This window comes from Carcharodon carcharias, chromosome 3, assembly GCF_017639515.1.
Source record: "Carcharodon carcharias isolate sCarCar2 chromosome 3, sCarCar2.pri, whole genome shotgun sequence".
NCBI lineage: Eukaryota > Metazoa > Chordata > Chondrichthyes > Lamniformes > Lamnidae > Carcharodon > Carcharodon carcharias.
Window position 1 is genome coordinate 81,828,557 of NC_054469.1, and position 13,241 is coordinate 81,841,797.

At 38.0% G+C, this 13,241-nt stretch overlaps 1 protein-coding gene across 3 annotated transcripts in view; it reads right to left on the reverse strand.

Annotated features, from left to right (window-relative positions):
• Nucleotides 1-4,430: 4,430 nt before the first annotated feature.
• oxnad1 (oxidoreductase NAD-binding domain containing 1) overlaps nucleotides 4,431-13,241 on the reverse strand; it is a 38,719-nt gene continuing 29,908 nt past the window's right edge. For 2 of the 3 annotated variants that reach the window (XM_041185037.1, XM_041185035.1), the window contains exon 7: nucleotides 4,431-7,405. In XM_041185037.1, the coding sequence (XP_041040971.1) occupies nucleotides 7,254-7,405 (152 nt within the window). In that variant the 3' untranslated portion in view covers nucleotides 4,431-7,253. The remainder of the gene's footprint in view (nucleotides 7,406-13,241) is intronic. The other variant, XM_041185036.1, reaches the window with a different exon arrangement.

Below are 13,241 nucleotides of genomic sequence, written 5' to 3' on the forward strand. Positions count from 1 at the left end.
CTAAACTTCACCCATCTCCATAACAATGCAGCCTGCTCTGGGATGCACTCAAACCTATTTATACTCATTTATAATTTTAGTTTTGATCTAAGTAAATGAGTTTTTACAACTGTTCAGGATTCACAAAATGTTTTTAAACAAATTTAGGTCTACCTCCCAAAACAAAAACATCCCTTTGGACTGCCCTTATTCTTGCAAGCAGTGTGGACATGACAGTTCCAGCTCTTCAGCCAAGTAAGACCTGCCTGTTGTTTCATAGCTTCATTTTTCTAGCCATTAATCTCAAAATAACATGACTGCAACCTTTTAAAGGATAGGAGGACACTGGGCTTGTTTCAACTGCATTTATCCCATTTTCTACAATTAACATTTTAGAACTTTAACTTTCTCAAAACTAAAAATTACCTCTAAAATATTAACGTTAACCATGAACTAGGTATTCACATGTCATTGTCTAAGGATGGCCTGATACAAGTCATGTCATACACTCAGATGTTTTTGGTTATATAGAGATGAACTAGGTATTTCAAGAGGCATGGTTCTCAAAGGAAAACATGTATTCTTACCTGAAGCTCTTCACCAGGACATTGATGCAGTTACACTAGGGCACATAGACATAAACAGGAGACACCACCTGGCAAGGGAAACTTTGTATTGGCCGGGGATAAACGATATCAAAAAGGCAGTAAGGATGTGTGAAGCATGCCAAATTCACCAACTGCACCAACAAGGAACCACTACACCCTTGTGACATTTCATTGAATCTTTGGACTAAAACTGCAACTTAAATATTTCACTGTGCGTGGCAACGATTTTCTCCTCATCACTGATTAGTTTCCAAATGGAAAGATACCTCAAGTGTATCTGCGGCTAATACAAGGAGTACAATACTCAGTTTGATTCAATCTCTTTAGCTGTACCATACAATGGGGAATAAACTATACAACCTCACTACACTATCCCAAATCCAATGGTCTTGCTGAGAGAAACAAAACAAGGCTTCCAACACTATTATGTTACACTTGTAGACAACACCTTTAGACATGGCTTACTGTCACTAGCAGAAATAATGTTTGGAAGGCAGGTTCAGACAACCTGGTCAAGCCATTACCTGTCCAAGTTCTCAGGAATACAGCAGACACTTCTCGACAAAACAAGGGAAGATCAAGAAGAGATACAACCGACAAGCAGGTGCAGAACTGCTCAGTTCGCACATAGGATTGAGGATTTAGGTCATAAATCCACCCAGGGAATTTGGTTTTCTGCAGAAGTATCTGAAGTGATCTAGATCTTATGAGGTCACAACATCAAATGGAGCGACATTAATGAGAAACAGAAGTCAGCCAAGGGAAATGTCCAGCTGTACATCACCAGGACTACCAATTGCATCAAGAACACATTACAAGATGAAATTTGGAGTGAAATTGTGGAAAACAACCAGCACTATAACAATACATAGGATGCCAATGCACCTACAAATCAAGAGCACCAAGGCAACAGGTCCAGATCTCGTGGATGTCCAGATCCAGATGGATTAACAAATCATCTACCTATATGTTGTGGAGGCTCTTACATCTCCATTCATCAGATGAGTATTTTTTGTACAAACAGTTTGTGTTATATATATTTACTCTTACTGTATTAATATTTCTTGCTGGAAAAAGGGGATATTGTGATATCAGGGTTAATGTGTTGAGTCTGTATGACTCTTCTTCAGAGCTAAAGACTTTTCGAAACATTTACTTGGTTTCTCTCTCCACAGATGCTGTCAGACCTGCTGAGTTTTTCCAGCATTTTCTGTTTTTATTTCAGGTTTCCAGCATCCGCAGTATTTTCCTTTTATCTATGTTGTGATATCGCTTTGAGAATATGCAAGCAGTGCGCACACGTCATCACAGAACCAGGATGTAAAACAGCATGTGACCAGCAGGTTCTGGGTGTTGAATCCAGAGAGCAGATCTGTTTATTGAGCTCTCTTGTAACTTGTAGATATTAGTATTAGTCTTCAAATAAAATAACCTACTCTATTGTTCACCAGTCCTGTGGTTGGTGAGCTTGCATGAAAAAGGCAAGGAAGGCAACACATACTCTAGAATGTATATTTATAATACTGTAATTTTACACAAACATGATAGTAGGTGCAATAAATACATGCATTAATGTAATTAGAAAATTCATTTTGATCAGTTAAGTTTATTTAAACAAGGCAGATTGATGAGCAGTGAGAGTCCTCTCATCGACTATAAACTTTCCTTCCATATCTACAAATGAAGACCTTTCTACTTGAGAATGAAAAGGCTTTCTAAATTCTGAAGACTTTTTGTTCTTGAATGCATATCTCTTCCCTTTTTAGTGTCATGTTGAGGTTGTAATGTGGGTCAACTTTTAACTTTATATATGTATTAAATTATGAATAATTCATTAGTAACAGCATGATATCAGACTTAAAAACAAAAAAACTGCGGATGCTGGAAATCCAAAACAAAAACAGAATTACCTGGAAAAACTCAGCAGGTCTGGCAGCATCGGCGGAGAAGAAAAGAGTTGACGTTTCGAGTCCTCATGACCCTTCGACAGAACTTGAGTTCGAGTCCAGGAAAGAGCTGAAATATAAGCTGGTTTAAGGTGTGTGTGTGGGGGGCGGAGAGATAGAGAGACAGAGAGGTGGAGGGGGTTGGTGTGGTTGTAGCGACAAACAAGCAGTGATAGAAGCAGATCATCAAAAGATGTCAACAACAATAGTACAATAGAACACATAGGTGTTAAAGTTAAAGTTGGTGATATTATCTAAACGAATGTGCTAATTAAGAATGGATGGTAGGGCACTCAAGGTATAGCTCTAGTGGGTTTTTTTTTATTTTATATAATGGAAATAGGTGGGAAAAGGAAAATCTTTATAATTTATTGGGAAAAAAAAAAAAGGGGGATGGCACAACCCCTTGCCCACGCAAAAGATGCAACACCTGCCCCTTCACTTCCTCTCTCCTCACCGTCCAAGGGCCCAAACACTCCTTTCAAGTGAAGCAGCATTTCACTTGCATTTCCCCCAACTTAGTCTACTGCATTCGTTGCTCCCAATGTGGTCTCCTCTACATTGGAGAGACCAAACGTAAACTGGGCGACCGCTTTGCAGAACACCTGCGGTCTGTCCGCAAGAATGACCCAAACCTCCCTGTCGCTTGCCATTTTAACACTCCACCCTGCTCTCTTGCCCACATGTCTGTCCTTGGCTTGCTGCATTGTTCCAGTGAAGCCCAACGCAAACTGGAGGAACAACACCTCATCTTCCGACTAGGGACTTTACAGCCTTCCGGACTGAATATTGAATTCAACAACTTTAGGTCGTGAGTCCCCTCCCCCATCCCCACCCCCTTTCTGTTTCCCCCTTTTTTTTTCCCAATAAATTATAAAGATTTTCCTTTTCCCACCTATTTCCATTATATAAAAAAAAAACCCACTAGAGCTATACCTTGAGTGTCCTACCATCCATTCTTAATTAGCACATTCGTTTAGATAATATCACCAACTTTAACTTTAACACCTATGTGTTCTATTGTACTATTGTTGTTGACATCTTTTGATGATCTGCTTCTATCACTGCTTGTTTGTCGCTACAACCACACCAACCCCCTCCACCTCTCTGTCTCTCTATCTCTCCGCCCCCCACACACACACCTTAAACCAGCTTATATTTCAGCTCTTTCCTGGACTCGAACTCAAGTTCTGTCGAAGGGTCATGAGGACTCGAAACGTCAACTCTTTTCTTCTCCGCCGATGCTGCCAGACCTGCTGAGTTTTTCCAGGTAATTCTGTTTTTGTTTATGATATCAGACTTGTTTCCCAATTATTGGATGTGCGATTTCATGACTTTTAATTGCTACTCGTGACTGATGAAAAATACAGCTGCTCTACAAACACAAAAAAGTCAGTCAAACAGGGCCAGGGATAACAAACTCACATAATTACTTTCGCTAATATCATCTTTAAATTCTAATGTTGGTAACCTATATTCATTATTAAAGCACAATGTGAAAGTACACTACCCTGAGGATTTTCTTCCGTAACAAACTGAAAGGCTTCTCCTGTATTAATCACCAGAAAGCTTGTTATTTAAATAGCCAAGTTATGACAATTCCTGAAACGCCATTGCTTCCATTTAACATGAAATAGCAGGCACTTAGCCAAAGCTGTGAATGACCTTCTGCACCAATATTGTTATAATTTTCAGTTAAGTAGAAAGTTGAAAATAAAAACTACAATTCCACATTAAAAAGAACTTCATTATTTTCCAAAAAAATACAAAGTTGACACTGAGATCGATGTAAATTGTGGGAGGAAAGAACTGAAGATTTTTGAGAACTGCTACTTGAGGCACCTGATAAGAATGTCATCTGGCTGTATTTGCTCTTAAAAGAAATAGATCCACATGATTTTCCCTCTTACATTAGCTTTATATCCATATGCAGAATGCAACAAATGAGATTTTAAGAAAAAAAGTCTAAATAATTTATTGCAACATACATGAGGCATTTGCTTTGCACAAGATATACTACTCTTAATAGTTCTGTAAAGATCAAAGAAAATTTCAGCATTTTTAAATTCTATAAACGAAATTCAAAGGAAGATCACATGAAACGCACTTATTACCCCACCTAATGAATAAATTACCAAATCTAATATTGCTTCTTGGCCAGTAAGTTATAGCCAACATATCATATTGTTCTTTCAAAGTTTGATTGCAAGATATTCCTACCAGTCTACCAGTTACCATAATTACAGGAATTTTCAAATGCATGAGTCACATTCGATATAGCCAGTGAACTATGATAATGCAGTTTAAAATGCATTACGAAACTGATTTCTGACAATTAGCTAATACTTTTATATTAAATAATGGCAGCCTTCCATCTTGTAAGGCAATGGTTTGCCCCGTGGTGGTCAACTGTGTTAAGCATCGTCTGGTGAGGCTCAGGAGCTTCATGATATTAAACAACCGGTGATAATAATTCAGAATCCCAACTAACAGAATGAAACCATATAAAAATCAACATTGCTACTAATTGTGTGGAACTTGATAGAAAAAAGATGTACAGTAGATAGGCATGTGAAAGTTATCTGGTTACACTTCAAATGACTTATAATTTTCTGAACAGATCATTTATTCATTCATCTTGGTTTTTGCCTGGCATCAATGATAAAATTAATCAAGTTTCAAGCCAAAAGGCAGCATTGGTACCAAGAACAGGCAGTGGTAATATGGTCATAAACAGTACTAATTAATTTAAAATATATTTACAGGTTGATCTAAAAGTGGTTCCGCATTTGATTAGTTAAGTGTAGATTTAGGAACTGGGAACTGATAGGATTGTAGAGAAAGCAGCTACAAGATTCAGCAAAGCAGCTACAAGATTCAGCACTGATCTAGTTGGAAATAAAATATACAAATTCATAGGCAATAAAATGAAACCAAAAGGTGAGCAATGCATCATGCTTCATATAAATAATGAACTGAGTGAGAGAGAATGGAAGTGTTAAAATGGTACAGATTCATTAGACCAAGTCATCAAAGTGGCAGAAACAGAAAATGCTGGAAAACCTCAGCAGGTCTAACAGCATCTGTGGAGAGAAAACAAAGTTAACATTTCGAGACCGCGACTCTTCTGCAGAGAAGGCTCAGAAGGAGAGTCATATGGACTCGAAACATTAATTGTTTCTCTCTCCACAGATGCTGTTTTTGCTTCAGATTTCCAGCATCCACAGTATTTTGCTTTTTATCAAACTGGCAGTTCAGGCAGAAACTTGCATGATCTGTCAAAAGATGATACTAGAAATCTATTTCAAAATTAAGTCAAATTCATCAAAATATTCGACTCTTGTGGGCAAACATAAATAAGCAGAGCCAATCAAATGACAGGCAGCTCTGGGACAACAATCTCTGAGCTAGGAGGGAGAGGGGGAGGGAAGGGGAAAGGAAATATTACTTCATGATAAACATTGCTTTCTAGTCCACTTAAGACATAACTAACAGATTTATGTAAACTATGGCAGGTTTCACTTGGCCTCTGATGATATTCAGTTTGTAAACAGAGGTCCAATATAGAGGGTTATATTGCATTGAATAAATCGAAGCTTGTTTAAAAAATACTTGGGAGTTTTGAATAAAAATAAATTATGTTCCAAATAAATAGGTGGAAGTACTTAATTACATTTCTGTGCTTAAATCAAAAAGCTAAAAATGTTAAACAATTGTTGATTCATTTCTGATTTTCAAAGTTGAAATTGTCTGTAAAAACTTGTTTTCAAAATCTGTTAGGTATATACTGTTGACCACTTTTAAAGTCAATGTGAGTTTAAGACCCTCTTATGAACTTGTAGTCCAGATTCATTCTTCTCTCAAGTAGACACATGAACACAGACACTAATATAGTTCAGTTTGTTTTTAGCAAGTATGGCAATAATTTGCCAGGATGAATTTCTCTCACAAACTTTCCTTGTTTCAAAATAGCCAAGTTTTGTGATAGCCATTATGTTGCAGCCAGCTGTCTGAAACCAGTTTTGATACAGCTCAATGTGCAGGCGGCATTCTCGAGTTCCACAGGTTCCAAGTTAGGCTTTCGAAAGGCTGATTCTAAATGCTAAAAATAACACAAAGCAGTTGCACTTCTCATCCTTCAATACACGAAGGGTTCCATACCAAGACCTCCTGGTCACTCTGTGGTTTTGAACTAAGCTGGAGTTATGCCTGACGAGTAAGCTAAATGCCATCAGGTCATTGATTGGAAATGGTCTTGCGTTTCTTGGCTTCGGCGTTTCTGGGAGAGTTAGATCAGGGATTGATTCCTGGATTGTTCCACTGCATTCGAGATAATATAAATTATATTGCATTGATATTAATGTGACGGCAGCTTAAGATTCAATGCTCTACCAAAACAATATAAAAATAAAATGATACAGTACAAAGAATACAAATTATGGTAGAAAAATGGAAATTAGGTAATAACTTTTACTATTGAATATTAACATTTTAGATATATAATGGAAGCAATTTAAAGGCAATATTCATGACTTAATATCCTATATGGAGACATTCGCTCTCAAAAACTCCAACTTCAGTATTGGCCAGCACTTTTAGCAGTTCTGAAATCAAACAACCACCACCAGAGAACAATATCCAACGCTGAAGTAAAATTATAATACTTTGATTACCAGAATACAAGGATAATGTTGGGGGAAATTGCCTTTTTAGACTCACACTACCACCACTTTTCAAAAATGATCCTCTCTTTAGGAACACCTAGTTTTTCTAGCTGTTGAGAAACAGCCTCTATCATTGGAGGTGGGCCACAAATGTAACAGAGGTTATCCTTTGATACGTGCGCCAGAGTCCTTTCAGATATTCTTCCAGCTAAAATAAAAATGAAAATTGTTAAAGAATTGTATCAAAAAATTATATGTAAAACGTGTTTATAAATTAAATGCTTTGGCACACAACTTCTGTCACTTTTTTAAAAAATCCATGATATGGAAGTGAATGGCAGTTATGAACAAAAACTCAAGAAAAATATAAACGTGAATTTATACAGCAAGATCCACAACCTCAGGACATCAGAAAATTCTTCTCAGCCAATGAATTACTACTTTCAAAATAAGTAAATTCAATGTTGTAACGTAAAGAAGCCTGGCAACTAATTCACACACAATATGTGATGAGATAAACCATGAGATAAGGTGTTGGTTGAGGAATAACTGTTGGCTAGGACACAAGGAAACCACTCCATTTCTTTTCAGAGAGTGTTGTGGGGTCTTTTTGCCAACTGGGGGGGCAGATGGAGCCTCGATTTAACATTTCATCCAAAAGATATCACCTCTGGGAATACAGTGCTCCTTCGGGATACACTGGAGGGTCAGCCTAGATTGTGCACTCCTCGGGGGTCCTAAACCGACAAGTCTCTGATGGAGGCAAGAATGCCACCACTGAGCCAAGGCTGACACCAAAAGTGACCTATGCTCCCCCTCAAAATCCCACTTCCCATCTTCCCTCCACTCTCTTTACAATATGAATTGCACTTCAGATCAAGGTTGTAGGATACAGCCCTGGGAATCTTTCCTTTTCAAGTGCATAACCAATTACCTTTTGCAATTACCATTGAATCTGCTTTCACCACCCTTTGAGGCAGTGCATTCCTGATCATTACTAAGTCATTTTTTTCTCATCTTTCCCTTTGGTTCGTTTGCCAATTATCTTAAATCTGTGTTCTCTGGTTACCAACCCTCCTGTCAGTGGAACACACTCTTTTACTGTTAAAATCATTCTTCTTTGCATCCTTTACAAGATCTGGAGTTTCTTTCTAAAACATAGTGCCAAGGATTGAACTTTCTTGCTTTTGTATTGTAAGCCTCTATTTATGAAGTCTAGGATCCCATGCTAATTTTTAAAAATAATGATTTAACTTTTTCTGCTACCTTTAAAGATTTGTGATGCAAACCCTCAGAATTTTATGTTCCTACAATTTATGAAAATTGCACCATTTAATTTATATTGCATCAGCTCATTGCATCACTTCACAGTTCTCTGCATTAAATTTCATCTAACATGAGTCTGTCCATTTCGCCAGCCTCTGTCCTCCTGCAATCCTCTACTGCCCTCCTCATTGTTCACTGAATTTCCATGAGTTTTATATCATCTACAAACTTTCAAATTATGCCCTTTAGGTACATGGATATTGGATTTTACTTGTCCAATACAGAAGTATTTGAAGCTCCCTTTTACCACTTAATTTTGTGATTGGCAAAAAGCTTTTCATTCCCCTACTGCACTTATCTAACAATTTGAAACTAGAACCATTACTGTGTAATTAGAAGTCATTTTTCACACTCGCTCGCTGCTAGGATCTTCTGGTCCCGCTGCAAGTCAATGGACTTCTGGCTGGGACGCCACCTCGCCCATGGTGGGTCTTGCCTGCGAAGGGGCCGTAAAATTCTGGCCATTATATGGAAACCTCTAGGAATTACAGAAGATTCTGTTACCAAATGTCACCAATAAACTCGTAGCTATATTAAAATATACTGTACGTGTATTTTGGGATCAGAAGGATGACATCCATGGGATGGATATAATTTTAAATATTACATGCTCAAATATTAATTGTCTGTAGGTTTCAATTAAGGGCACTGGAAGAACTGCAAAACTGTACCTACGTAACAACCTGATATAAACTAAGTCCTTCATGATTATTTTTTGAGGGTGGGTCATATCTGGTATGACATAGGCAGGTTGAGGAAAGAGGTTCTGCAGTGTCAGTATGAGAAGCTAGGCACCCAATTAAGCAGCAGAATCTCAAGGTAATAATTTCTGGATTATTACCCGAGCCACATGAAAATTCACATATGGAAAAATTGATTAGAGAAATAAATGCATGGCTCAAAGACTGGTGTGGTAGAAGTGGGTTCTTGTTTGTGATGCACTGGCACCAGTAGTGGGGAAAGTGGCAGCAGGACCGCTGGGAAGTTCTGCACCAGAACCGTGCTGGGACCAGTGTTCTAGGGAGCCGCATAACTAGGGAAGTAGAGAGGGTTTAAAACAAAATAGTGGGGGCAAGGGATCAAATGTGGTGAAGCAAAGAGTAGAGATAAGGCAAGAGAGAAAAGTACAAATATGGCATATTATAAACAGACTGTAACAGGAAGGGTTAGAGTAAATCTAAGAATAAATCAGTGGATAAGGTTAAAGGTTACAAAAATATCAAAAGACTAAACTAGAAACTCTCTATTCAAACGGATATAGCATTCAAAACAAAACAGAGGAACTGATAACGCAAATAGAAATTAATAAGTACAAAATGATAGGCATTACAGAGACATGGCTGCAGGATGACATAGTTTGAGACCTGAATATTGAAGGGTACACGACATTTAGGAAGGACTGGAAGCCAGGAAAAGGCTGGGGGTGGAGAGAGGGTTCAATTATTATATTAGCACAATACAGAAGGATGACCTAAGTTCAGGCAACCAGGGTGTAGAAGCTGTTTGTGTAGAGATGATAATGGATAAAGGCATGAAATCATTTGAGACTGGTGTACAGGCCCCCTAACAGTGCCCACAGTGTAGGACAGAGTATAAAAGGAAGAAATAATGGGAGCTTGTCAGAAAGGTGATAATCATAGGGGATTTTAATCTAGTTTTTGCTAGTTTTGCTAGTAAAAAAATCAGAAGGGCAAAGATAGCCTAGATGAGGAATTCATAGAATGTTTTCGGAATTGTTTCATAGAACAGCACATTTAGGAACCAACCAGGCAACAGGCTATACTAGGCCTGGTATTGTGCAACAAGATAGGATTAATTAATAATCTCACGGTGAAGGCACTCCTAGGTAGCAGCGATCGTAATATGATTGAACTTTACATTCAGTTTGTGGGAGAGAAGACTGGGTCCAAGACTGGTATTTTAAACATAAATAAGGGCAATTATCAGTGCATGAAAGCAGAACAAGCTAAAGTGAACTGGCAAATGAGGTTAAGGGATAGGTCAATAGAGATGCAGTGGCAGACATTTGAAGGGATATTTCAGAATGCACAGAATAGATACATTACAATGGGAAAGAACAAGGGGAGGACCCATTATCTGTGGTTAATTAAAAAAGTTAAAGGTAGTATCAAACAGAAAGAAAAAGCATATCATTGCACGAGGATGGGTGGCAGGTCAGAAGATTGGAAAGAATATAAAAACTAGCAAAAAATGACTAAAAGATTAACAAGGAGGGGAAAATTAGAGCACAATAGAAAGCTAGCTAGAAATATAAAGGCAGATAATAGCTGTATACCTGAAGCATAACCTCTATGCTTTTGTATTCAATTCCCCTTGCAATAAACAATAACATTCTTCTTAGCTTTCCTAATTACTTGCTGTACCTGCATACTAACCTTTTGCGATTCATGTACCAGGACACCCAGGTCCAACTGCTTCTCAGAGTTCTGCAATCTCTTACCATTTAGATAATATGCTTATTTTCTATTCTTCCTGCCAAAATGGATAATTTCACATTATATGCCAGATATTTACTTATTTATTGATTCTATCTATATCCCATTGTAATCTTGTTATGTCCTCTTCACAACTTACTTTCCTATCTTTGTGCTGGTCCTTTCACCCAAGTCCTTTATATAAATTGTAAAAAGTTGAGTCCCCAGCACTGGTCCCTGTGGCATTCCACTCGTCACATCTTATCAACCAGAAAATTAATGCCTTTATGCCAACTGTTTCCTGTTAGCTAGCCAATTTTCTATCCAAGCCAATATGTTACCCGTACATCATGAGCTTTTATTTTCTGCAATAACCTTTGATGTGATGCCTTATCAAATGCCTTCCTGAAATCTAAGTACAGTACATCCACTGGTTCCCCTTTATCCATAGCACGTGTTACTGCTTGAAAGAACTCCAGTAAATTGATCAAACGTGATTTACCTTTCACAAAATCATGTCGGCTCTGCCCAATTACCTTGAATTTATCTAAGTGCCCTGCTATGTTTTTAATAATAGGACTAACATTTGGCCTATGACAGTTAAGCTAAATGGTCTGTAGTTTCCTGCTTTCTGTCTCCTTCCCTTTTTGAATAAATTGGTAAATAGGGAATGTAACTCCTTTAATGTAATCTTCCCTGAACCTAGGGAATTTAAGAAAATTAACCAATACATCAACTATCTCACTAACCACTTCTTTTAAGACCCTAGGATAAAGTCCATCAGGACTCAGGGACTTGTCAGCCTGCAGTTCCAAACAATTTGCTCAGTACCATTTCTCTGGTGATTGTAATCTTCCTGAGTTCCTCCCCCCTTTTCATTTTCTGAATTACAGTTATTTCTGGGATGTTACTTGTATCTTCTATAGTGAAGGCTGATGCAAAATACTGGTTTCATTCATCTGCCATCACTTTACTTTTGATTATTAATTCTCCAGACTCACTTTCTATAGCTCCAACACTCACTTTGTTAATTCTTTTTTCAGTATCTACAGAAGCTCTATCTGTCTTTATATTTTTAGCTAGCTTTCTCTCGTACTTTAATTTTCCCCTCCTTATTTATCTTTTAGTCATTCTTTACTGATTTTTATATTCTGTTCAAATTTTGACCTACCATCCATCCTTGCACAATTAGAGATGCTTTTTCTTTAAGTTTGATACCAGCTTTAACTTTTTTAGTTAACCATGGCTAATGGGTCCTCCTCTTGGAATTTTTCTCTCTCATTGGAATGTACCTATTAGTGAGACCACATCAGGGCACTGGTGAGACTACATCCGGGGTACTGTATGCTGTATTGGTCTCCTTTAGGATGTAAATGCATTGGAAGCAGTTCAGAGAAGGTCTGCTAGACTAATACCTGGAATGGGAAGGTTGTCTTATGAGAAAGGGCTGGACAGGCTAGGCTTGTATCCACTGGATTTTGGAAGAGTAAGAGGCGACTTGATTAAGACATATAAGATCCTGAGGGGTCCTGATGGGGCAGATGTAGAAAGGATAATTCCTCTTGTGGGAGAATCTAGAAATAGAGATCACTGTTTAAAAAAAGGGTCGGCCATTTAAGACAGAGGTGGATAATTTTTTTCTCTGAGGGTAGTGAGTCTTTGGAACTCTCCCTTAAAAGGCAGTGAAAGCAGAGTCTTTGAATATTTTTAAGGGACAGAGCTAGATAGATTCTTAATAAGCAAGGGGTGAAATGTTATCAGAGATAGGTGGGAACATGGAGTTGAGGTTACAATCAGATCAGCCATGAGCTTACTGAGTGGAGGAGCAGACGTGGGGGGCCCCTGAGTGGTCTACTCATGCTCCTAATTCCTATGTTCATATAGCCATTCCCATTGTTGGCATACCTGTTTTGTTGACCTTTGATCAAATTCAGGAACATACCATTTACCTGACTGCTACTGAAAATGCACAGGTTAGGGAATAGACAAGAATCTGTCTCAGCTGCAATACTCCCTGTAATCAAAAAGCTTGCTAAAACCAGACTTAAATATGAGTAACAAACAAGGTCAACTGCAGTTGTAGTACTTCAGAAAGGAGGAAGCCCTTTCATGGGATGAGAAAGAAAAAAAAATTGGCAGGTAAAATAAAAATACAAATAACAATCAAGCACAAAAATCAATCATGGCAACTTTTGTCCACAGTTCCAAGCTAGCTTTCACCAAAGTGGTGATAGGTGGATTCCATCATCTGGTAAACACATATAGAGATAATATAAAATAAGG